The sequence below is a fragment of the Protopterus annectens genome, chromosome 1.part0, assembly GCF_019279795.1.
Source record: "Protopterus annectens isolate FY-2018-M chromosome 1.part0, PAN1.0, whole genome shotgun sequence".
Lineage (NCBI taxonomy): Eukaryota > Metazoa > Chordata > Ceratodontiformes > Protopteridae > Protopterus > Protopterus annectens.
The window spans coordinates 679,470,812-679,493,553 of NC_056725.1; the positions used below are offsets into that span (position 1 = coordinate 679,470,812).

Here is a 22,742-nt window from a genome sequence, read left to right on the forward strand (position 1 = left end):
GCTCATTGTCTGAACTGATGACAGTAATATGACATCATGTTATAAAACTGGCTAAGAAAAAATACCCTCATCCTTGGGAGCCTGATAATGGCAGCAGTGCAGGGAGTTCTCTTTCTTATTGTAGTACATATAGGGTGTGCCTGACATGAAGTGCTGAATGCATCTTTATTTTCATATGAGGTAAACTTTGCATGTCACTGTGTTCCACAGTGGCGCATCTATGAAACATACACTGCTTTTAGTAACATACAGGAACTGATCGGACCTTCTAGTCTCCCAAATATCACTGATCTCTAAAATTTCCGAAGAGCATACATAATCTGTAGTCTTTGTTGACCTTTTTTTCACCATTAGTTATATGCGTTTATTGATGTTTCCAGGCTATGCTTTCTCATACTCTAATGTCACGTACTTTTCTGAAGCATTTCATTTGTTTACTGCACCATTATTTCCTCCCCTTCTGGTTCTTGGGGTCTACTTTTTCAGTACATTATGAAGTATAACACATGCATTACTGCTCTCCCCATTTCATCCATCCATACCCAGTTTTCATCCATTTGAAGTATGTCCTGTAAGACTAAATATAATACTTCAAATGATGTCCCACTAATGAATGGCCAGGTGGAATCACCAGCTCTTCTCTTCTGTTGATATTAACATTTCCTGAACATCTCAGCATCCTACTAACCCTTCTTTCCTCCTCAGCACCTTGTCTGGCATCATTAATTCATTAATTATAGTGTATGTTGTTTCCCTCCGTGCTGATCATATAATATTCTCTTGAGTACATGCCCCCCCCCCACTTTCTCCAAGATCTTTCGCATTTTACTGCAGATCATAAACAGTGCATCCTGGATAGCTCTTCACATTTAACAAGTCCTTTCTTAGGTTTTCAGCCCTCCTAGTTTAGCTATCAGATGAGGAAGTGTATATTTCACTTTAGTTTGTCTGTTGCATTCCGTCATTTAACATCATCTGTAAGAAGTGCTCCCCCCTCAGCATTTCTCAGCATTACCTGTGATACAGCTGTGAAAGACAGTTGGTGCCCAGAGAAATGAGCCTTATGACAATGCCTGCTGGCTGTAACATCTTTTAACATCTATCCATTTATTATAGATCACTACCATTCCCAGCCCACTTACTACCTTGTAACCTAATTATACCCTACCCAGTTTGATTACAAGCCATTTATGTCAAATGTTGTGTGACAACATACTGTAGCCAAGACAGGCCTCATTAGGGCCTGTTTAGTTCCACCTGTGTTACTCATTCAAACGAAATCTTGCACAGTCGTTGACAGAACCTTGATATGAAACCAGCCTATATCAGAGCATGTTCTTTAGGAGATACAAAAAGTTAAATTCTTTTATTTATTTATTGACATTTGTTAACCGGGTTTGTCCAACCGGCTTGTGGCCCATTTTCAGTGGAGACCCGAGGAGAAAAGCTCCAGTAGTACATTTTTAAACAAGTACAATTTTAAACAATATTGATATAATAGCAGTTATAGCAAAGAGATTCACATATGTTGGGTTGCATGCATAAAAGTTAAAGTTGCATTAAAAAAAAAGCTTAGTAACATAATTTTACATTGATATAGTGCAATAGGTCAACAATAAAAAACTTTTTGTTTGTATAAAATTATGCAAATGCATAGTAGACACATTGGAGAGAGAGGTGTAATGAGGTACTAAGTATGGTCCTAAAGAGGGTACATAAAGGGAAGGAAGGCTAGGTGGGGTCATGTCAAGGGCAGGTCCTGGAATTGAGAAAATATAAGCTTTTAATTCATTTTTAAAGTGTGAGGTGTGGGAGATTGAAAGTAAGTCAAGGGGAAGTTTGTTCCAAGCATGGGCAAGGGAGTGTTTGTAGAGTAGTTTGCCTACTGATCTTTTTGGGTGGTAGATATCAAGTAATTGTTGGTTAGAAGTACGGAGGGTCCCGGATGGGATGTAGATGGAGACTAAGGAAGGTGGAGATGGACAGAAGGAGTGTTTATAAAGAATAGAATGTAGCATATGAAATTGATAAGATAGCAGAAATTGGGGAAGTTCAAGACATTCAAGAGAGTTTAAAGAAATGCAGTGGTGTGAGTTGTATGGGGAGTTAGTAATGAATCTGGCTATTTTATGGTAAGTCTGTTGGAGTTTGTTTAGAGTGGAGGCCTGGATATTGGTAAGAACTGGGGTGGTGTATAAGAGGGAGGGGAGGAGGTGGGCCTGGCCCAGGGCAAGTCTAGATTCAGGGGTTAGGAATTTTTTGATCCGATACAGCAGACCTAGTTTCTGGTTTGTTTTTTTTATACACTGGAGTATGTGTAGGTTGAACTTCAGTTCATCATCGATAATGACACTAGGAGTTTTGTGTGGGTGTCAGGTTGGATAGTTGTATTGTTAGAAGATGTAATAAAAAAGGAGGTTTTGTGATGAGAAAGAGAACGGGGAAGGACAAGTAGGAGTTTGGTCTTTTTGGGATTTAGGATCAGTAGGTTGTGAGATAGCCATTGTTCAGTGGATAGTAGGGCTTGTTGGGTCAGGGAGTGTAGTTCAGGAATGTTATTTGAGATGGATATAAGTGTAGGGTCGTCGGCATACTGAATAAGGGAGGATTTTTTGCATGAGGTGTAAAGATCATTGGTGAAGATGTTAAACAAAAGGGGTCCCAAAATGGAGCCTTGGGGAACACCAGTGGAGATGGGAAGGATAGGTGAGGAGGAGGATGAGAGCCATTTGACAGATTGTTCCCTGCCAGATCGGTAACTATTAAACCAGGCAAGTGCGGAGAGGGATAGGTGGAGATTCGCAAGTTTGGATAGTAGTAGAGGATGAGAGACAGTACCGAAGGCTTTGGAGAGATCTAGGAAGAGACAGGAAATGAGTTTATTGTTATCTAGGGCCTCTGCAATGATATGAGTGAAGGAGAGGAGGGCAGTGGTGGTGCTGTTGTGAGGGCGAAATCCATGTTTGGTAGGGGTAAATAAGTGGTGCATGAGGAGGTGATTGAGAAGCTGCAAGTGAATACATTTTTCTAATATCTTGGAGAGGGGGGACAGAATGGCAATGGGTCAGTAGTTTGTGGGGTCAGTGGAGTTTCCACCTTTATGAAGAGGGATAGAAAGAAAGATTTCCAAAGGGTGGGGACAGTTGATTCAAGAATTGATCGATTAATTAGTATAGATATAGGATAGGCAATCGAGTCAGCAGCAAGTTTGAGGAATGTAGGAGATAGATTGTCAGTGGAAGGAGAGCAAGGTTTTAGCTTGAGTAGTAGAGATTTGATGTAAGTAATGGGAACTGGCTCAAATGAAAACAAAGTTGTGATAGTGGGACTTGGAGGGGTGGGTGTTGAAGTAGAATTTGGCTTAGAGGTTACCAGATTTTAGATGGAAGAGATAAAGTGTTTATTCAGGAGGGTAGCTGTTTCCTGAGAGGAAGAGTTAGGGTATGTGGAGGGATTAGAGGGCTTTCCAGGATAGAGGATGTTGTTGAGAGTTGACCAAAATTTTCGAGGATTGGATTTGTTGTTAAGCTGAGCAGAGTTATAGTGTAACTTTTTGTCATTAGTTGTATGTTTTTTTGCAAGGTTCCTCAGTTGCCTGTATTATTAAAGAAGAGGTGGTTGTTTAGATTTAATCCAGGTTTTCCAAGCACTATCTCTTTGTTTCATAAGGGACCTAGTCTCCTTGGAGAGCTAGGGGGCATGATTAATTTTACTTTGATCTTCCTAGAGAGAGCTAAGGTGTTTAGAGTACTCATGAAGATGCTATTGAAAGTGCTTACAGCATCGTTTAGGGGAGGTGTTTAGGATGGACCAATCTATGTTGTGGAGAATGGAGTTAAATTGGGATGAATTGAAAGTAGATAGTTTTTGACAGTCTTTGATAAGGCGGGGTGTAGGAATATGGGAGTAGTGTCTTAAGATGGTGGTAGGGAGATGATCACTGAGGGAGTCAGGTAAGGTGGTGGGATTGTAGTATTGGTGGTGGGAATTGGTAAGGATCCAGTCTATGATAGAGCTGGAGGTGGAATTTTTATGGAAGCGAGTGTGAGATGTTATAAGTTGGTGGAAGCCTTGTAGGTGGATACTGAGTTGGGTGGAGTCAGTTGTGAGTTTGGACCAATCAGTGTTGATATCACCAAGGATAAGTGTCTTGTATGGTATGTTGTGGGAGAACCAGGATAGGATGTTTTCAAGAATGGGCAGATTGTTACCAGGAGGAAGGTAGATAGAGGCAATTGCAAGTTTTTTGTGGGGATACAGATGGCAGTTAAGGATGATGATTTCAACTGGGAGGAAGTTAGGAATTGGGGAAGGGTAAGGTGAGAGGTTAAGGTTGTTTGAGTAAAGGATGGCCACGCCACCCCCTTTTTTTACAGGTCTATCAGATCGGAAGGTATTGTAACCTGGTAGGAGTATTTCACTCTTTGAGATTTGTGGCTTGAACCAGGTTTCAGATAGGGAGAGGATATGAGGGGTATTGAGAGCTATCCATGAGTGCAGCTCAGTAACTTTATTTGCTAGACTCTGAACATTCAGTGAGTAAATAGTTACGTATTCGGATACTTATATAATTTTACTTTTTTCTTTTAAAAGTAATTTAAAGTGTAAACAGTACTCACTTCATGTTTAAGAGCATTACATTTTGATACTTTCTCTGTAATTGTTTTAGAAGGAGTTAATGTTTACCATTGCCACGATTTTCCTGTATATAGTTGTAAGTAAAGCAGGAGACCAGGAGTACATATACCTTAATATTGTACGATGTATTATGCCTGCTGCTCAGCTATTTTGACTTTCATTTTGCCCTTTATAGTTCCTTTCCCTATTCCTTTATTGCTGCCCCTCTGTAAAATCTGTGTTCACCATTTTTCTTATTTATAAAGAATTGTCATCATCTTCTTTCCTGACCATTCAACAGATGCTTATTTGAAATGAATACTTCTTTTTTGTATATTCTTCCCCTACTTACAGTGCTGTACTTCTTTCCATGCACTGTTCCCTGATTGTTTTTCCCTAATATCATACCTGCTTGATGGTACGTTCTCTTTTTAACTAATTTTGCAGCTGCATTTTCCTGAATGTTGCACTATTATTAAGTTTCAGGGCTGTATTTACTTGCCTGGACATTGTATCCTGTTCTTCTTTGCATCTTTACAGCACGTATTAGTCAAATTTGTTTGAACTTACTTTTAGGACAGATATCTTAAATACCACAAAATTATTTTGCTCCTCTACAGGTGGCCTAACTGAAATTCCACAAGCATAAGTAACCAGAAGAAAAAGGCACCGAAAATAACATCAGTCACTGTTTACCATCAGAAATCATTCCTGGTCTGATTTCTTTGTGTGTCTGGCAGTGATTCTTTGTTTGTTTTGGGAGATTTCTCCCTTTTTCGAGTTGGTGGAATAGTGGAGTTGGTTCATGTAACTTTGGAGGGTGTAAAAGAGCTTGCCCCCATAAAAATGCTTAGGTTTTTTTTTGCTTTTCAGTTTTTCAGGTATTATTTTTTTCAGTATTTCAGACACTCATTGCTGTGGAGATCAGCGATTCACAGTAGAGCTGAAAACTTTCTGTGCTGTTCCCTTTGTTTTGATAGATTAAATATTTATTTTCCCCTTTTATCGTGTTTTTTTTTTTAACACTCCTGAGACAGACTCCAATGTTAGTGACATCTGCCTCCAACCATTTTGTCCAGAAATGTTGCTTTTGTCTTGTTTGACTATGCACTGACTCTCATACTGCACCACACTATGATGTGGTTACTTATCCAAAACTCATTCCAATTTAAGAGCTCATTTTTCCCAGTTCTTACTTCTTGGGTTTATATATTATTAGAATAGTAGGATTCTGTTCTTTCCACTAGTAGGATTCCCTTCTTTCCACTATTGAATCGGTGTAGTGTTGTGTGACACAATGAACGTGGATGTTGTTTTTCTCAGTACCACTTTCAGTTCCTCAGAGAACATGTTACCGGCATCTAGCTCCATGTGTGTTGACATATTTACATACCAACACCATTCTATTGTTATATATATATTATACAACCTTCTGAGACTAGGTTTTTCTTCTGGTAAGGGTATACTCTCAACACATTTCAGTGGCATTGTTTCTGTTTCTTCACTTGACTCATTCTGAAACATCGCTATATTGTCACCTTGGCTTTTGTCATAAGTTGTTTATGGTCCTGGTCACCTTCATTTATGTTATTAGTTACATGGAATGCTAAATATGAGCTTCATCGCTATAAGAAAAGGTCATGGTGATAACCGTACCTACCTTTTACATGAGTGATTTTGTTTCTTCTAATTTCAGGACTCCAGTCAGATTGGATTATTGAAGGAGCTGCTGGATTTGGAGAAAGACATGGTGGTGATGCTTCTTTCTCTGTTGGAGGGTAAGTAAAAACAGTCATTCTTAGGAGACTAGTGGGCCCTGACATAACTTACTGCACATTCTGATAGCATAAACAGAAAAGCAGAGTGCGATTCAGAAATTAATGTTGCCGCTGAATGAGGGTGGTTGTCAGGTTGCAATACAATCAGTTGAAATCACAGGCTACATTTCAGAAACAGAGCTTGCAGCCCTTATGAGTAATTGTAAGAGAGTCTGTCTTATCACTCTGAACCCCGGGGTGACAATGCAAAACTTCCCTCTCACTCAAGATTCTCTTTGCCCCTGGTAGTTTGATGATGTGTCTGTTTCAGGCAGAGGGTTTGGCCAGCTGAGTTCATTGAGCAACCATGTAAGATTTTGTTATTCTCCAAAAATGAAACTGACAGAGGAATCATACCAATGGCAGTGACAGCAGCGTTCTTACAGCATTTTGTATACACTTGATATGCAAAACGAAAATATTATGCATGAAATAGCAATCGGTGCTGAGTCATAGCACTTACTCATGGTTGAAATTATTTTGATTGGGCATTTTTGCCAGATTCAGTACTCAACACAAGCAACTTTCTCTGAGTTGTAAATTCACTGCCTCCATGTTGACAGCATGTTTTGGAGCTGCTAACACACAGTTTTTATTTTTTAATACTACATATAATTCTCATTACAGGAGCTCTTTGGCAGTTTGTGTTACTAACAATAGTTAGCAGAGAGGACTATACAAAGAATATATATGTTACGTCAGGACTGTCACACTGCAAAAAATATTATTTACCACTGCACAGACATATTAGTTCTAATTAATTTTTTCAAACTTGCTCCGTGGCAGGCGATTTCCTTCAGTTACTATATAAAGTCATTTTTTTACTTTATTGTAGTGTTTTAAAAATCAAGCCCTAGTTATTTCAGTGAGATACACCTCTGGATTTACCTTGCTGGTAATAAGAGCTTCCAAGAGATTTTGTACATTACTGACAGCAGCACTCAACTAGACTAGACAGCCTTTTTCAGTACTAGCAGACTTGTTCTGTTCCTAATATATCCATCCGTAACTCATGACTACTTTGCAAGGTGTCATAGATGTTGATGCATTTTAGTATTTTATATGTATTTATCTGTATTAATATCTACAATATTTATCATATATATATATATATATATATGTATGTATGTTTACATACACACACACACACACACACACACACACACACACACACACACACACACACACACACACTTCAGTTATTTAAAGGCAGTTACAGACAATGGTGGGAGGGTCCAGAGGAGTTGATTGGAGGAAAATCTGGGAGATGGAAAAGAAGGAGCCAATCCCAGTGCTTAGAGTTTAGTCCCTTATTTGAATATTCCTGAAGGACCTGTGAGGTTTACCAGCTCAGCAGCCTCTGCATCCTCATTCTTAGTTAAAAGGTTATATGAGGCTCATATACATGATTAATGTGACCAGTCCCCATTCTTCTTCCGCCCGATGAGGTCAGACCTTTTTTTATATGCCAGGGAGGTAGTCACCTAAAGCTACACTAGGTGATTCCCGTTTTTGAAAAATACACGCATCCAGAGAAATAGTTTACAGTGGAAATAAGAGGCTGTGGGTGTGAACAAGTAGGAGGGGAATGTAAGTAACGTCTGAGACCTCAGATTAGCATGGAAAACCTCCTGTCAGGATTCAGGCTGCAGCTCAGTTAGAAGATAAAAAGTACCCTTCCCCTAAACATTCTTGGAAAGCATCTGCTGGCATTATCATTATTCTGATAATCTGGCAGTTGATCATCTGGTAGTTGGCCCAGATGGTTAAGGCTGTGAGCTGCAGTTCCTATGGTGCAGGGTGCAATTTCCTTTGCCTTTATTTGCCCACTGTGTGACCTTGAGCAAGTCACTTAACCAGACACTGCTCACGGGTTGCCCCAGAAAGGGGACTGTGTATCCAGTCAGCCTAGCTGGTTTACAGATGGATATTAATATGACCTGCCATGCCTGTACATGTCCAGCAGACGTCATCCTGTTGTTTTACTGAGTATTCCTCAAGTATTTTCAATAGTCAGTGAGTCAGAAAAATATAAGAGTTATAAAGTATTATTTCAAGTTGTGTGTTTTGAAAACGCAGTGACACAGCCAAATATTTTGGATCATACGGCATGTGAGAAGATTGGCATGGTGAAATTCGTTCATAAATATATAAACATTGACATTTATGAAGCCAAAAGCTCAAATGCCACTTCTATAATTTTCCAGAATGCTTCTGTTAGTGGTAGTCTCACTGTCACTTTCTCAGCTTCCTTAAAAGGTAAGCAAGCATGTGGTAAACAGTAAACAGGGCAGACTAATTGAAAAGTCGGAAAATCTGAAGGAAGGGATGATCTTTTGTGAAAAAATATGCAGAATTATATACTGAGCCAGGCTATTTGCTAGGCAAATATTGCAATAGGATATCTTCTCAGGAAGTGCCAACAGTCTGTGTGCCTAGATTAATACTTGTAACTTTAATGAAAAGAACAGAACAAGAGCCTAGAATGGATATTTTAGGTGTAGTTGATATACACTCAGAGCATATTGAATAGTTTAGTGATATAGATACAGCTTTGAAGTAGGACAAGCTTAGAACTAATATAGATTCCTCACCCCCAATATCTGAAGAGTGATTTAGAGAGCACTTTCCATTGCCAATAGCTAAAGTGGTCATGTCAATAATGCCATGCACCAAATATTTTTCTGTATATTATGATGAGGGTTTCTTGAAGGTTAATCTAGATGAAGCAAGTTCAAAGCTTTGTATTAGTTAATAAATTACACATTATTGATACATAAAAGATGGGTATCTGTTCAGAAGAATTCAGGAAGTTAGTTCTTTGAGCAGAGGATTAGTAAAGAGGTACTGAGGAGCCCTGAAGACCCTGGAGACATGGAGTATGGCTGACTACTCAGGACCTGATGTGGAGTTGTACCTGGTGGAAATACCTGTTATACAGATTTGAGCTAAAGCTTTGGGCATCTTAAGAGCAGCCCATTTGCTGGAAGGATTCTATAACACATTGCCTATGGTGGAGAAAAACTTAAGGTGTCATCTTATTTGTGTTAAGAAGCAAGTGTTCTATCATCTTTTGTTCATGCTGTGAAATTACAGAATTGTGTGTGTTAAAAAGCCTATTGAGCTGTCTTCTTTGCTATGACCTCAGAGAGAAAACAAAGTAAAGGAAGTGAAAGGTAAAGTCCTCCGTATGGTGGTACTTGGGGACCTTGCTGCCTGCAAAAGAAATACCATTCATTAATTTTAACAATCACTTCTTTGACATAGTTGCCCATAAATAAAGTGGCTGAGTAAATGTCATTTACAAGCTATTATAAGCAGGAAAATATGACGTATGGGTCTGTGTAGAGAGTATACAAAGCAAATATGGAACACCTCTTGGTATAAGATTTCTTGGTAAACATTGTCATATTAACCATAACGTGTGTGTGTGTGTGTGTGTGTGTGTGTGTGTGTGTGTGTGTGTGTGTGTGTGTGTGTGTGTTCTATACCTTGCCCTTTCTGATAGTCTCTACATTTTAAAAATACACTCACTGATTAATTTGTTTATATCCATTATGTTAGCAGTTAATATTTGAATCTTAAAAATATCTCCGTTTTATTTGTGCTTTGCAGTTTCACAATCACTGTTCATAGGTTCATGTTCATGTTAAATGAAGATGTCTTATTGTTCACTGTCATAAGAGTCTACAGGTTGTATCATACTGATAATGTTGCATTGTGTCTATTAACAAAATTATTTTCAGTTTGTACAATAACTGTGTTTCATTTTTCCCTCTGAAATATATCTCGCAATGCCCTAGTGCCATCTTGGTCATCGTGAGGTTACTTATCAGCTGTATAGTAGTTAGTTTTATTTATTTATTTTTAGGAACTGCAAATTTTCTGACTGAGAAAAATACCTGCATACATGGTCTAGTTTTCTCATTAGTTGATTGTTTATTTACCCTTTATAACATATCATATTGTTGCATTAATATCTACCTTACTTGCTGCTATAATACAAAAGTACAGTTCCTTTTTTTTTCAGAAAGATAGACGTCAGTTTCCTTACAGTTTTTTTAGATCTTTAGACTGTTTTTTGTCAGACAGATTTCTTCATAGCAGACAAGAATGCACTACAGAGGAAAGGATCTGTCTCTCAACACCCCCCCCCATATTGAGAATGCAAGTCAAGACACTATCAGTGCAGTAAGGGGAGGTACTCCCGAAAAAAAAAATGACTGAAAAAATACTGACAGGTGACACATGCAAGTGAGAAAGAGTTCTAGCAAGATTTATTGTGGAATATGTTGCTGTTGAAGATCCAGTGTTATGGTAGGAAGTCCCAGAACAACACAACCTACACTTTTTTATATTTTATTGGTGGAATGTTATGGCAGTGTTTACTAAAATCCTGGGAATCCAGCCAGAGATGTACTTAATATGTATATGCTAAATTGTTTAAACTTTCATAAGGTTAGTGTTCTTGGATATTCTTAGAGTCATATGATTTTTCATTATTTCTAGTTGAAATATGCACACACACACACACACACACACACACACACACACACACACACACACACACACACACACATGCTCACACACACGCTCACACACACGCACGCACACACTCACACACACGCACACACTCACACTCTTGTTTTTGCTTGTGTAACATTAGTGTGCGCTTTTTTAAAATATGGTGCTTAAAAATTATCATATGTTTAAATTTTTTTTTGTGCGTGTATTTTCCAGGTAATGTAGTAAATGGAACCATAGCCAGGCAGATGGTGGACATGCTTGTGGAATCATCAAGCAATGTAGAGATGATACTCAAGTTTTTTGACATGTTTTTGAAGCTCAAAGATATTGTTGCTTCAGATGCTTTCAACGATTATGTTACAGACCCAAGAGGTTTGATTTCCAAAAAAGACTTCCAGAAAGCCATGGATAGCCAGAAGCAATACACCACCTCAGAAATACAGTTTCTACTTTCCTGCTCAGAAGCAGATGAAAATGAAATGATCAACTATGAGGAATTTGCCAACAGATTCCAAGAACCAGCGAAAGATATTGGTTTCAACGTAGCTGTACTGCTGACTAATCTTTCAGAGCATGTTCCCCATGATATTAGGCTTCAGAGTTTCTTAGAACTTGCAGAAAGCATCCTGAATTACTTCAGGCCTTATCTAGGGCGCATTGAAATTATGGGTGCTAGCAAGAAAATTGAAAGAATCTACTTTGAAATTAGTGAAACTAATAAAGCACAGTGGGAAATGCCTCAGGTCAAAGAATCTAAACGTCAGTTTATCTTTGATGTGGTGAATGAAGGTGGTGAGTCAGAGAAGATGGAGATGTTTGTGAATTTCTGTGAAGACACTATATTTGAAATGCAAATTGCTGCACAGATATCAGAGTCTGATGAAGAAGAAAAGGCAGGCAGTGATGAAGAAGATGGAGAAGCTGGAGAAAGTGCTGAGGCTGAAAGAGACACTGCTCCAGAGGAAGCATCTTCAGCTTTTGCTGAATTTGTCAACAATGTTTTTAACTTCTTCAACATGTTTACCTTCAAAAATATCCGAAAGCAGTTCCGCAAGATTAAGAAAATGACTCTTAAGGAAATTGTTATGGCAATTGTTTCATTTGTATGGACCCTATTTCTTGGAATTCTCTTCTTTGTCTACAGTATCTGTAAAGGATTCATATTGATTGTTTGGCATGTATTATTTGGAGGCAGTTTAGTGGAAGGGGCTAAAAATATTACTGTTACAGAACTGCTGGCTAGCATGCCTGATCCAACCCAAGATGAAGTACACGGTGAAGTTTCAACTGCGGCCGACACTCCTGAAACACAGGAATCGAATGGCGTGATGGATTTTGTTGATGCATCAAAGGCAGAAGAAGCTGCTGAGGAGACCCAGGATATGTACGGCATGGAAACAAAGAAGGAAGGGACTTACAGGCTCAGCACACAGGATACAGCTGGTGGCTTAGGTGACATTGGAGAAACAACACCTGTCGAACCTCCTACTCCCGAGGGAACTCCAATAGCCATGAGGAAGTTCATTGTAAGTTTATAATATTTCATCTTTGTCATTACTGGGAATATTTTTGCTTTGCAAAAAGATCCTTGCAGAGGCAGCATGTGGGTATAAACAGTATTTCTAATTAATGAAATTCTGTTGTATATATTATCAGAATGCATTTGACTCATTCAACTCCAGTAACATAAAAGATGAAATTGTCCTTTTCTGATTTTTTTTTTTGCTTATTGTACAGCTGTTTATGAAACAATTTAATTCAATTCCTCAAAATCTGTTTTAGTAAGTAATTAAGTCTAACATTTATTTAAAATATATTTTTATCTTCTCAATATATTAAGCATACTTCACATTAAAGTTGTTGCAACATAGGGATAAAAATTTATATTTGATGACTGCGCATTCTTTATATCAAAAATGCTTTACATTTCATTGCAAGGATATTAACACCAGATAACAATTATATATTCACCAATCATATTGTTCATCAGCATTTTATAAAAGGTTTATCTTTTATTGAAAAAAATAATATAGTTGTAGGATTTGCTTGACTTTCTACTAACTAAACATAGCCTTCGAAAACAGTGTTTAATAGGTTTATTATCTACATCTACTAAATGGTTACACAAGGCACATGCTTTTTCTGACCCGTGGACTCTTCAGATGTCAGTATATTTCTGTTATAACAAAACCTTTCCTTAGTCTCCATAAGTAGATGCTTCAAACCTTTTTACACACCCTTAAAATAGAATATAATGTCTCATTGAACACTTAATATGTAATTCAAATATTTTATCTGATAGTAAATTATTTTTTTGCAAGAGTACTTGTGGCAAATGATGGGGAAAGACACAAGCATTTAAGGAGGGAGATGAGTGATATTAAAGTGTCCAAAAAGTAGACAAGGAAATGAAGAGTCTAAGTCAGCAAAATACACAGGTCCTGATGAAATCACTTCCTGAGCTAAGTGAATAATCTGTCCTTGTGTACCAGGCAAGGAGATTAGATTTGTAGGTCCATCTACATGAGGGGCTGTGGGATTACATGGAAGCTAAGCATGTTCTGATTGAGATCCACTGCTGTCAGAGAAGTTATTGGAAAAATTATTTGAGCGTATTCTACTGACAAAGAATACCACAGTACAGGCAAACATAAACACAATTGTACTTGTCAGGTGTGATGCAGTTTTGTGACAGAGCCATAACTTGGGTGAACAAGGGGTGAGCAGTGGATGGGGCATACATGACCTTGAACAAAAACTTTTAATGGTGCACTACACTGGAGGCTGCTTGGCAAACTATAAATATTAAGATTAGAGCCACTGGTTTAAAAGAAAACAGGCTAACAGACAAGAATCAAAGGGTGATAGAATTACATGCATGCCTAAAAGAATAAGCAGTATCCATTAAAGTTCCTCAAGGATCACAACCTGATGTAGTCATAGTCAACATCTCTGTTTCAGGTATAATACTATAAAGAGATATGAGAATCAACCTATTCCTGAATTGTGTCAGATGTTCATGACTTATACCAAAATATTTATGAATTATACCAAAACAGCCATAGCAGTAGTGACAGATGGAGAGTTAGGATTCCACTATACTTTAAAACTAATTGCAGTTATTCAACATTAGATTACAATTGCAGTAACCCAAGCTATTAGGACTATATCCTGCAAAGGATATGACCAGCCAGACAGCTTTTCTAAGAATAAGGGCACCTTCCACATTCTCCAGCTGCCTGGAGTTTGAGCAGAACTTCAATAACAAGCTTCAGTGCTATCTTGCCTCCAAAGTGCATTCCTTCTATGGGCTTTTTGGAACTGTTGTTTGGCTAGCGATCCTTCAAGGCTGGCAGATAAGTCCCCTGCTTTCCACTATTTTATTTTTTTAGGAAAACAAGTGCTTTTTTCTGTGAAAACTGTACTTTTTATCTTAGGAAACAGACTCTGTTTTGATTGTCACACTGTTCTAGGGGATTATACTTCTGCAAAGCTTGTGCAAATCTTTTGTATTAAACTCTGTTTTTTTAATTGTTTTCTACATATAGAATAGAATGTATGTATTGTGGGTAGTACTTGTTGCTTTTGCAGACTTAGTGTATTTTTGTACCTTAAAACCAGTTTTTTGAGCTGACACAATGCTTCCCTCTCACCTGGACATATGGAGAAGTTAACAGTCTCCTCCGTTCTTCCTTCCTTTATTCACAAGAAAGAGAAAGTTGTTTGAATTCTTTGGATGTCAGACTGACTGCTTCTATGCATCAGCCACTGATGGGTGACCCTGCTACAGTTGGTTTTGGTTTCTCAGACCACTTATCATTTTCCCCTAGTCCCTATGGTGTAGCATCTCCAGCTACTAAGGAATTGGGGGCTAGACATGTCCTCTGCAGTTGTAGGAATGTCCTCTGTGGTCATGGGAGAACCACTCTTATTCTAGGTGGACAAGGTGGGGGGATAGCTGGATCCAGCACTTCGTAAGCTAGGCAATTGCCTAGGGCCTAGTGCTGTCTTTGGGGGTTGGGGTGGGGGGTTCTGGCTGGCTGTTAAAAATAAAAAAAATGCTTGCATCTCTTACATTTGTTATCTTAAATGAAATACACAACTATCACTTTAAAATGTGTTCTTGGGCAGAAAACACATGTATGTACTCTCTGTTCATGCACATCCCAATGTCAGCATGTAAGATGCTCATTGAGGGAGATTTGACCTGTGCATTTTGTAAGAAGAGATTGTTCTAGCAAAGTGCAAATGTACTTGGTAACAACACTGGCATGAAAACAGCAGAGATTCTAATGCATGGAGGAGCAGTAGCAGAGAAGCATGTGTCAGGACATTTGACCTGCACATTTTGTTAACATGCTCAGAAAAGCAGCAGCAGCAAAGTGCATGTCACTATGTGTTTTGTAAGGATTCTAACAAAGTAGGGATGATCTGGGCAATAGCATTGGATTTGGCACTAAAGCATAGCCAGAACATGTGTCTGGATGTGTAGATATGTGCTTGTGAAATGACCCAATTAGCCGGCACAATTTAGTTAAGAGGTTTGCTCAGAGACAATCTATGAACCTTACATGTGGGAGCAAGAACCTTAATCCTCCACACCAACTGCCAGGCCAGCTTTAACTCTCTGTCTCTATTTGTTTTTTCTTTTTGTAAATCACTGACAGTTGCAGTCTGTCAATATCATTACCTAGTGTGGGCTACAATAGTTCGTCTAGCACTTAGTACAGATGAGTAAGACTATGAATTGTTAAGGAGCTGCCTCCTGTAGTACACAGTTTGTTTCCCTCAGCCTTCATTTGTCTTTTGTGTGAGTCTGCCAAGTTACTTACCCAACATTGCAAACTAAACATATCAGATTTGGGAGACATAGATTGAAAGGTGAATATTTAATACAGCTCACAGAGACTGAAACTGTACATGCATTTAAGGACCTGGTTATATGACTATATCCAGCTTTGAGTTTTTCTAATCATATCGAGCAATTGGTTAATGATAGTAATGTAACTATACTTTGTATAAAAAGATTTACAAAGTCAGGGAAATCTGAAATGATTGTTTTGTTAGTTACATTAGACCAATGGAATAACAGTATGCAGATCTTATAAGAAAACAAGCATGAGTAAATTGGAAAAAGTACAGCGGAAATAAAACAAGGGCATCCATGAATGTGAAAATGTAATTTATTATGAAAGACTAAAATATCTGAATTTGTACAGTGTCTCATACAGACATTTAAGAGGAGAAATTATTCAGGTATATAGGGCATTTAGAGACAACTATCTCTGGGAATGTTTGGGGTTATCAAAAAGTAGTAGAGAATCATCTGATAACCTATGCAGATTGTGTCAAGACTGTTGCACTGGGGATTGTGCAAACATTATAATGCTGAAGTAGCTGAAAAACACTGGAAACATGAGCCAGAAAGCATCATAGAAAATAATGAAGTCTACATTACATGGGATGACCCGTTACCAACAGTTCAAAGGATAGATGTGAGAAAGCCAGATATAGTGGTCCATGAAAAGAAGACAAAAGTAGCATTGATCATTGAAATCTCTACAACCAGTGACTACAGTGTCTTGCATAGCGAGAGACGCAAATTCATAAAATATCAGGCTTTGCAGGCAGGAATGAGAGCAATATGGAAGAAAGATACCCAGACAGTTCTAATAGTAGTACAAACAATGGATCTTATAAAAAAGAATCTACATTCGTACTTAGATATGTTACCAATACATGTAACTAACTACGTACGAATTGCAGAAGGAGTCATTACTGGGCACATCATGGGTGCTGCGAAGAGCACTTCAGGCTGACATCAAAGATCGAAACAATACTAATTTCATGACCTTCAATTATACTTTGATTTAGGAATGGGTTCCATTCCTGTCATGGTATTAGAAACCCAAAAGATTTGGAGAAAATTAAAAAAAACGTTATATAGAAATGAGACGTTTACTAATTGATTCTCTGAGAGAGTAGCTGATGCATGGAACAAACTATCAAATTGCATTAAAGCAAACACTAGTTTAGATATTTTTAAAAACAATATGGACACTTACTGTAGGAATAACTGTTTTGGTATATTGACAAGCTAGAAGGGCATTATTGCCCATGCTTGAAATATTTGTATGTAAGTACACATGACTATTATCCTGGGCTGCTCCTAAAAAAGAACACTTGTGTCCAGTGGGCTGTTTCAGGCTGCTAGCAAATGCATTATACATTTGTCTTTTGAATTCCTTCACCCTTCACATACATGGCAATTATTCTATTTGAGGATGAATCCCTGCACATCTCTTGTAGTTTGTTGGGTTGCCACATGCATTTTCACTAAATGTGAGTGTCATGGGAAGAGAAATTTAGTGTTTCTCATGCCAAGTCTGTTTTCAAATGAGCATGTTTTGTTTTGCTTAGAAAATGTCTGTCAGTGACTTTCTGTAAAATTTCAAAGAAGTTTTAAGTAAAATCCAAATCTCTGGGATAACTATAAAACTAAAGAAGAAAACAGTATTCAAACTAGCAGGTTTGAACAGTGTTAATAGTACATGGGGACAGAACAACTAAATAATGGATATTGTTATGGCTGGTGGGGGGCCTAATTCAGGGCACAGGGCTCCATTTGTATATGATCCAGTTCTGTAGACTCTGGATGTGTATGCTGCAATGATTCAGCATAGTTAGCTATTCAAGTAGGTCAGATCTGTACTGAGTGATGTCAGAGGGTCAGCTATTCTTGATGACAGAGAAGGCATAGGGAGGTCAAAATGAGATGTATGTGTCCTGAAAGCATATAAACCCCCCACCCCCCACCCCCAACAGCATGTTGTATGTAGTAGTATTTCTGATTTTATATGACTTGGGGTTATTGAACAAAAGCTTGCTTTATTCATTCTACTAAACAATGAATTATGTCATTGTTACGTGTGCCAAACAGTCACAGCCCTTAAGACTAAACAACACACCTGATACACTTGTAATAGGTGACTCTATCGTCAGGCACACTGCAGGCTGAACAAGGAGAGGGTCACGGTGAGCAGCCTGTCGGGTGCTAGGATCCGCCACATAACACAAGCACTCAGGTCACTCCAAGGCAAGTACAAATATGACTCAGTCATTGTCCATGCTGGTGTGAATGACCTGAGACCTACCTCCCTGGACTACATGAAAAGAGACATAAAGGAGCTCTCTGAGCATGTAGCCCAGGCGGTATGACCCTGACGTTGAGTAGCATCTTACCCTCACCAAGAATGATGCCACAATATGAAGACAAGATGATCAATTTCAACAATTGGCTTAAGTACTGGTGTCATTCAAAGGGGATCCAATGCCTGTCAGCTTGGGATGATATGCTCGACACGGCTTGCACCTGTCACCCCTGGGCTTTGGATATTGGCAAAGGCTCTTGCTACCCCCATAGTGCCTTTTTAGGCAAGGCTCAAAGACAAACCCACCTCCATAGGTATCACAAGGGATAAGAAACTAAGAGTAATGCTACTCAGCCAGAAGTCTAAACCTCAAGATGCCTTTCGACGACGAAACTCTCCTTAGCATGGAGAACATCGATATCTGTGCAGTAACAGGAACCTGGTTCAGGGCTCCCGAGAGCACCCCAGCACTACCAGGTTATACCTCATACCATGCTTTTCGGCCCCAAAACTTGGACCGAACCACAAAGGAGGGAGTATTGATATTCATCAAAGATACCCACACCTCCAGGTTGGTGGCAAAGCACGAAGCATCAGAGACTATCCATGTGCAACTAACAGTGGGTAAAACTGCCTTCCAGTTTATAGCCTGCTACAGACCACCCTCCCAAAACCAGGAACCCCACTCGGCCTTCAGAGAACACTGGAAAATATGAAGGTCTCTCCAAACACCATTATATTGGGCGACTTCAACTACCCAAACGTGGACTGGGAGCATTACTCTAGCTCCAACACCCTAGCCCAAAGGTTCCTAGAATTTATAAACTCAAATGCTATGGAACAACTTGTTACCACTCCCACAAGAGGGGAAAACATACTGGACCTGATCATCACCAACATGGGGACTCTATGCTCCAGACCAGAAGTGTATCCCTCACTGGTAAGATCAGACCATAAACTAATCTCACTGGATATTCACATCCCGACCCCACCCCCTGCCCAGAAAACCACAGCGAAAAACTTCTCTAAAGCAAATTTTACACTCCTCAAAACTGAGGTGGAATCCTTCAAAGCCCGGGCCTGTGGAAAATACAGCCCAGACCGCAGAATCCTTTATAAACGCATTCTATGAACACCTTCAGGAATGCATGGATCATCGATCCCAAATAAAACCAAGACCCAATCCTCCAAAGGCAGATGTCCTGTCTGGTGGACCCCAGCCATAAACAAACTATACAATAGAAGGAGGAAGCTACTAAATGATAAAGCAAAATCCCAAAAGGAAGGCATCACTGATCAGTATTAGCAAAAACTACGGGCACACATAAAATCGTCTAAGGCCAGCTTCGAGAGAAAAATTGCACAGGACACTAAGGATAATCACAAGGCTTTCTTTAGTTAAGTTAGGAACCTGGGTGGGAATTCCCAGATATGCTCAGAATTAGTCCAAAATGACAAAAATCAACCCACAAACATTGCCAACATCCTAGCTGACAGGTTCAGCTCAAACTTCTCCCCCCCCACCACTAAAAGGGCAGATATCTATCCCAGCAGAGTGTTGCCCCCCCTGACATCTCAGATGCTCAGGTAAAAGCAAAAACACAGCATCAATGGGACCAGATGGTGTCCCGGACTCGTCCTACATGAACTCAAAGAAGAGCTAAACCCAAACATAAAACTACTGTTCAATCTCAGCCTTACTACAGGATATGTGCCCAAGAGTGGCGTGCAGCAACAGTGGTCCCTCTCCATAAAGGTGGTGCCTCAACAGATCCTGGAAACTATCGCCCCATAAGACTGACTAGCTTGGTCTGCAAAGCTATGGAAAGGATCATCATGGACCTCATAAATAAAGATATTGGGGACCTACAAACACTGGATCCTACCCAGTTCGGCTTTGTTAAGGGCAGATCCTGCCTCTTAAACCTGGTTGATTTCTTTGAAACAGTCACCAAGGCCATTGACTAGGGAAGGTGGTCCACACAGCCTACCTGGACCGGCATTATAGATAAGCTCACCAGCTTAAATATAAACCCTATGTCACTAGATGGATTGCAAACTGGCTCAAGGACAGAACCCACATGGTTAGAATTGCTGGAGCCATGTCAGACTCTAAACCAGTTACAAGTGGTGTCCCACAAGGCTCAGTCCTGGGACCTCTCTTGTTCGGTATATATTTCGGAGGTACAGGCCAACACGGAAGGACTGTGGCTGACCAGATGACTGCAAACTGGGTGCCATAATCGACTCTCCAGCCGACAAGCATCCTCCAAAAGGGCCTCATAGAAACAGACAACTGGTGCCAGAGCCATGGCCTCAAGCTAAATGCCAAAAAGTGTATAGTCATCCCTTTGGCAAAAACAAAGTGCCCACAAATTACCACATAGGTGGAAATCCATTAAGTACAGAAGAAGTAATTAGGGACTGGGGACCCAAGTTGATAGCAATCTCTCATTTGACAACCACGTGGCCAAAGTGGTTAGAAAAACATTTTATATAGCCCACCTAATCATGAAGGGATTCACATCTAGATCAGGGAGGTCATCGTGCCTCTTTACTCATCCCTCATCAGGCCCATAATTGAGTACAATGCCCTTTGGGATGTACCTTACCAGACACCTGCAGCAACTGGAAAGACCCCAAAAGTACCTCACCAAGAGGATCAAAGGGCTCAAACAGATGCCATATGCGTTAAAGAAACTCCAGCTCTACTCAGTGGCATACCGCCTGTTCAGAGGAGATCTGATAAAGCCATGTCGAATTAATGGACATGCTGCACCTCAGAAACTTGAACCTCAGCACTGAAATAAATAGGACATGCTGGAGGGACAGATTCATAACCCAGAGGCTCCCTTCACTCTGGAATAAAATCCTCATTGACTCTCTTCAAGAGGAATCTTGATGAGTGGATGGGAGATACTTCTGTGTCACTGTTAGATAGAGGCATAGTATACTAACCTCGAAAAAGGGCATAGCAAAATAAATTTAAAATGGGTGGTGAAAGCCAAACACATTCTGGCTAGGCTTATAAATGCCCTAGGGCAGATAGCCTAGTATGAACCTATGGACTGTGTAATATAGTCTAAGCATATTGTATTTTAGTAATATATTTTTCGGTACTTTCTTTTCATCCTCCAGCAACTGCAAAGTGGTTGACATTTGTCAGGTCATATAATCTGCATTATTTGGAGTGATGCTCAGAACTGATTCAACATCCATTATGTAATCATTGTTGCATATTACTGTCCTCTCTACAAGGTTGGATTGCAAAGGATTTCTACATTTAGATAAAAACTGTTACTCTGGCAGTTAGTGGACAGGACAAAAGCTCCAAGCTGTTAATGAGCTGCTTGCTGAGGCAAGGGTGTAAGGTTTGAATCTTTCTAACATCATTTCCCTAGTGTATAACATTGAGCAAGTCACTTAACCAGAACATGCTTTGGAAAAAATGTGAATTTGGACTAGGTTCCTTAATGGTCTCCAGGATTACATGCATAGTAACTTTAAACATGTTATCATTGGTTGCCAGACATTTCCTATTGGATAGCTGATCAAGTTTGGGAAATGTTATGGCAATATCACCAGCACACCATTTTTAATGCAACGCATGCAATTTATTCTTCAATGACAGCAGGCACTATATTTGTAGATAAAGCACTGAAATGAAAAGCTGTTTGCCAGCAGCAGCCTTTATATTAGTAAGAGTTCTCCTTAATGGGAAATTTGTCTGATGGCTTCTACTTCTGCAGAGATTGGGCATATTGACTTAGCATATTTTATCAAGTGGTTAATATTTTTTATGCTCTCAAATATTCTTCTATTTAAACTGTGTTACACATGGCTGGATCTTATGGTATGATGCTAGGGTTCTTTCTACAATATTTGGTAGTTCATCCAAAGCTACTAATAAAGTAGATGTAATGTATTGGCAGTGTCAGTGGCATAACAAGCAGCACACACAGTTTTGATGCTCTGAGTTCTATTCCCACACCAGATAGATGGAATGCTGACATTGCAATGCATCATAAGGGGGTGCTGCACTCCTGAGTATGTCATTCTTTGGATGAGTTGTTAAACCGAGGTTCCATATTCTTGAGATGGGGTGGTAGCTCAGGTGGATATAAAAGATCCCATGACAGCTATAGAAAAGAGTAAGGGTTCTTTATTTAACACAACATAAAAAACATTGGGCCGGATTCACGAAGGCTTACACAGAGTTTAAGAGTAGTGTAAGCCTCCGTGTAAGCCTCCCGATCCAGGAACAGCCCAAACCTCCATGTAAGAGACAGCTAAAACGTCTCTTACACGGACTGGGCGTGGAAATGCTCAATACCTCATTTGCAGCTCAAAGATATGCAAATGAGGTATTTGAGAGATCCAGGAAGCCCAAACCAGTCCGTATAACGGACATTTTAGCTGCAGAAATGTACTCAGCTGACAACTGAGTACATTTCTGCAAAATTGACAACGGAGCTATGTCAGCTCCAAATAAAGGGTGCATATGTGTCATCTAGCATGCCAATGGCCAAATATGTGGCCATTGGCATTAAAAAGTGATGCAAAATTATTTAAAATAACTTTTTTTTTCCAGGGGATTTTGATGTTTAACTGCAGCGCACACCCGCGCAAA

At 39.4% G+C, this 22,742-nt stretch overlaps 1 protein-coding gene across 1 annotated transcript in view; it reads left to right on the top strand.

Annotated features, from left to right (window-relative positions):
* The window catches only part of LOC122794026 (ryanodine receptor 1-like), a 2,146,276-nt gene that overhangs the window by 1,838,189 nt on the left and 285,345 nt on the right, over positions 1–22,742 (top strand). The window contains 2 exon segments of the mRNA XM_044062140.1: positions 6,314–6,395; positions 11,175–12,487. Coding sequence (XP_043918075.1) covers positions 6,314–6,395; positions 11,175–12,487 — 1,395 coding nt within the window.